Raw genomic sequence first — 3832 nt, forward strand, 5'->3', positions numbered from 1 at the left:
ATCTTGCAGGTGATGGATTATTCTTTCCTGCATCCTCGTTGTTTTTAAGAGATCCTTTCTTACCTTTTCACTAGCTGCACCAGCATCTTCAAGATCTGAATCTCTGTCTTCATTTTCACTTAAACGGTTTTGCAAGCTTGTGATTGGGGTTTTCATTTCCTCTATATCTCTTTGACTCTGCTTCATGCGATCTATTTCTTTCCTGAATTGCTCATTCAAGGAATCTGTCATTTTTCTAATCTCCTCTATTTTTTTATCAATGTCTTCTTTACAAGCAGTTATAAATTCTTTTACTGCAGTGTTTTTTTCAGATTGTGTTTCCTCCCTATGTTTCTGTAATTGCTTCTTTACTTCAGATTCTGAGTTCTGAGAATTCTTTTTTTTATTTCAGAAAAGAGTTGTGCTCTGATTTCCTCTATATCTTTCTGTTGTTGCTTATTTAATATCAATACTATTAATTCATGCATTTAAGCCAAGCTAGTGTCCTCTGCACTTGTTCTAAGTGGGTACTGGATTTCCTCCATATGTTTCTGCATTTGATTATTTACTGAAGATGTTATTAATTCAGAGATTTCTTTTTTTATTTCCAGTCTGAGTTCCTGTATACCTTTCTGCAGCTGTTTCTTTATTTCAGAGGCTGTTGATTCATTACTTTCAGCTGTGTGATTCCCAATTTGTTCTGTGTTAGTGTCCTCTGCACTTTTTACAGTTGGTGTTGGGTTCTGAGGTTGCATTTTGCTCCTTCTCATCATTTTGTGTAGCACTGTCTTCTGACCTTAGTTGTAGATCTTTGTTGTAGCTATAACCTTAGTATGTACTGAAGTTCAGGTGCAGATCTGCAAAGTCTGAATTTATCCAGCTGTGCCTGGCTTTTGTCTGGCTTCTGTGCTCAGCTTCTTACTGCTGCTGCCTTTGAGAGTGAACCTGTTGTGCCCCTGTGGCAAGATGTTCAGCTCCTGAACTAGCAAGTGGTTCTATCCTCTACCCTCTCTGTAGGGATTGCAGCTGCAAGGTTACACCCCAGCCCTATATGATAGGCCTGATCTGAGCCTGTAGGGGACAAGTTGGAGTAGGGGTAGAGGCAGCTCTCCCACACACTCACTGGATCTGAGCTAGGACTGCGTCTGGGGGTTCCCGGAACGCGGCAGAAATTCCTACTTGGCGGCTGGGGTGGGGGAGGTACTGAGGAGTGGTGGGTGGCGGCCCAAGGAGGTGGGAAAGAGTCCGTCCCACGCTGTGCCTGGGCTGGGACTGGTCCCACTGGCCCAAGGTAGCAGGAAGCACTCCACACACTCACCAGACCTGGGCTAGGACTGGCAGAAATTCCTACTCGGCGGGTGGGGTGGGGGAGGTACTGAGTAACATTAGGGAGGCAGGAGAAAGGTGGGGTTGGTGTCCAGGTCCGCCTGCGAGCCATAGAACTGCTCAGGAGCCAGAGAGACCAGGCGGCACTCATTCAGGTGGTAGGGGCGGAAAGGCCTTTCCCAGGACGGGCAAGCAGGTGGCCCGCCCCTGGGGCTCTTATGCCTGCTACCTGGACTCCAGCGGAGGTTGCAAGACCGCGTGAGACATGTCTGAGGTCCTGCAGCCCTGCCCTTCCGCCCTCTGGGCTGCTGGCTGGGCTCACAGGGAGCGCGAGATGCTACGGCAGCCCCAGGCTTCGGATCCTTCTGGAGGAAGGGCGATCAGCCGTGCCCTTGGGCAGCCCGGCGTGCATCCCACTCCCGTCGTCCCAGACCAGGCTTTGTTCTTTTGAACAATGAAAGCAAGAGCAAGCAAAGCAACACCAAGGACCAAAACTGGGTAACCTACAACAATACACACCATACAGATTTTCAAAACAAGAATACCTGACCCACCGTGGTTGATGTATTATCGAATTTCATCGTCACATCTGTTTCTCAGATGAACAGATACGGTTATGCAAGATGGGACATATGATTGAATATTACTACAGGCTTCAAGATGTCATAACTTTTGTTCTCGTCTCTCATTTTCTTGTATCGTCTACCTTTAGTTTTTGGCATGGAGCGGGCCAGTTTCTCCCCCACCATTGGTGAAAGAGGCTATGATTCTTCCAGCGAACATGTTTGGTTCCTTGGTAAGAGATACGACGGCTGAGTGTGTTTGTGCTCGTATCTACATCTTCTAATCTGCTCCATTGATCCTCGGGTCTACTTTTTATCGCAATCGCTTTGTCGCATAATTTCAAGTCAGGAATTGTAATGCCTCTTGCTCTTCCTTTGTTGCCCAGGATGGCCTTTGCTATTCTAGATCTTTTCTCATTCCAAATGCATTTTAGGAACGAGTTCTCTAGAGCTCTGTGAGGTATGCTGGAGGTCTATTGATAGGAATCGCACAAAAGAATCTTTGACCAATTTTGGGAGGACAGCCATTTTCACAATGTTAGTTCTTCCTATCCAGGAGCAAGGAATATCTTTTGATTGTCAGTAATCTTCTATCTCCTTTTTCAGAGTACTATAACTTTCAGGGGAGAGATCTTTCACTTCTTTCATTAGCTGAATTCCTAAGTGTTCCATTTGTCACTGCTTTTCTGAAGGGTATGGTTTCTCTAATTTCTCTCTCAGAGTGTTGGTTATCTGTAGAGGCATGCTCTTGGGGCCTCTTCCTTTTCATTCTGGGACTGATCCAAGGAGTATTGTTTGTTTGTTTGTTTGTGTGTTTGTTTGTTATGCAGAACCAGGGATTGAACTCAGGTCCTTGCTCTTGCCAGGGAAGCACTTATTCCACTGAGCCATCTCCACAGTCCCCAAGCAGTCTTGGACTGCTGTGGCCTTGTGCACTGTCTTGCTTTCTCAATACTTTGCTTGCTTCAGGGCTTTCACTGTCCTAAAACTGTGTCCAGCAGCCATTGGAACAAGCTCTCTCTCTGGGGGCCTCCATTTCAAGAATTATTTCAAATCAAGGCACAGTAGATTCTGGATCAGTGACACAATGTCACTTTGGACACTAGGGCATTGTATAGATACAAACGGAGTCCCAGAAGCAGACAGGAGCAGGGAAGCCCACAAGCAGAGGTGGCCATCACAGTTCTATGGCATGCTCCAGGGAAGAGAGGAGCCAAATGGCCAATGAGAAGTATCTCAGGCAGGAACATATCTGCCTTTCATACAAAATTCCTTCTCCAGTGGTATGTTGTCTCATCAAATTGTACAGCCCTTTGTCTCTCTGGGGTGTGTGTGTGTGTGTGTGTGTGTGTGTGTGTGCGGATTTGCAGACAGGTCCATGATTTAAGCCCTTCTTGTGCACGTGTGTGATTTTGTGAGTGTGTGTGTGTGTGTGTGTGTGTGTGTGTATGAACACGTGTGTGATTAGTCTGTTATGTTGGGCTGAGTTCACACTCAGCCAGGACCATCACACTGAAGTCCATCCACACACACCAGCTGCTGATTCGCTTAGAGACTGTGTGTTTCTCCGTGTTCCAGAGTGGGCTGGAACCTCCAACCCTCCACCCTCGGCTTGCCAGAGCCACCGTACTTGGACGGTTTGAGGTCCCTCTCTGGCTACTGAGCCTCAAGTCACCATCATACAAAGGGAAGTGTTCTGCATCTATGTCTAGGTCTGGACGATTCATTCAGACATGGGAAAGAGACCTGTGGGACTTGAAGGACTAATTCCTTCCCAGAAACAGAAGCTAGCCACACTGGTTCATGGCAAGAACCAATCACCAGTTAGTCTCTTAGTAGTTCATATCTCACTCCTAAGGGTGGACATAGAAGAGCCACAGGAGGAGGACACAGTCATCTTGGGCCCAAGAGCAGAGGAAAAGTGTGGGATTTGGAGCCAAGATCTGCACTGGAGCTGGAGATGA

The 3832-nt window shown here is 46.9% G+C and overlaps 1 protein-coding gene across 1 annotated transcript in view; it reads right to left on the reverse strand.

The window, feature by feature from the left end:
* The window catches only part of LOC101561514 (olfactory receptor 19-like), a 16948-nt gene extending 13353 nt beyond the window's left edge, over positions 1 to 3595 (reverse strand). The window contains exons 1-2 of the mRNA XM_023716887.1: positions 3499 to 3595; positions 1628 to 1808 (exon numbers count right to left, since the gene is read on the reverse strand). Coding sequence (XP_023572655.1) covers positions 1628 to 1808; positions 3499 to 3595 — 278 coding nt within the window. The remainder of the gene's footprint in view (positions 1 to 1627; positions 1809 to 3498) is intronic.
* Between the last annotated feature and the right edge of the window lie 237 nt (positions 3596 to 3832).

The sequence above is a fragment of the Octodon degus genome, unplaced genomic scaffold (assembly GCF_000260255.1).
Source record: "Octodon degus isolate 3935 unplaced genomic scaffold, OctDeg1.0 scaffold00050, whole genome shotgun sequence".
Lineage (NCBI taxonomy): Eukaryota > Metazoa > Chordata > Mammalia > Rodentia > Octodontidae > Octodon > Octodon degus.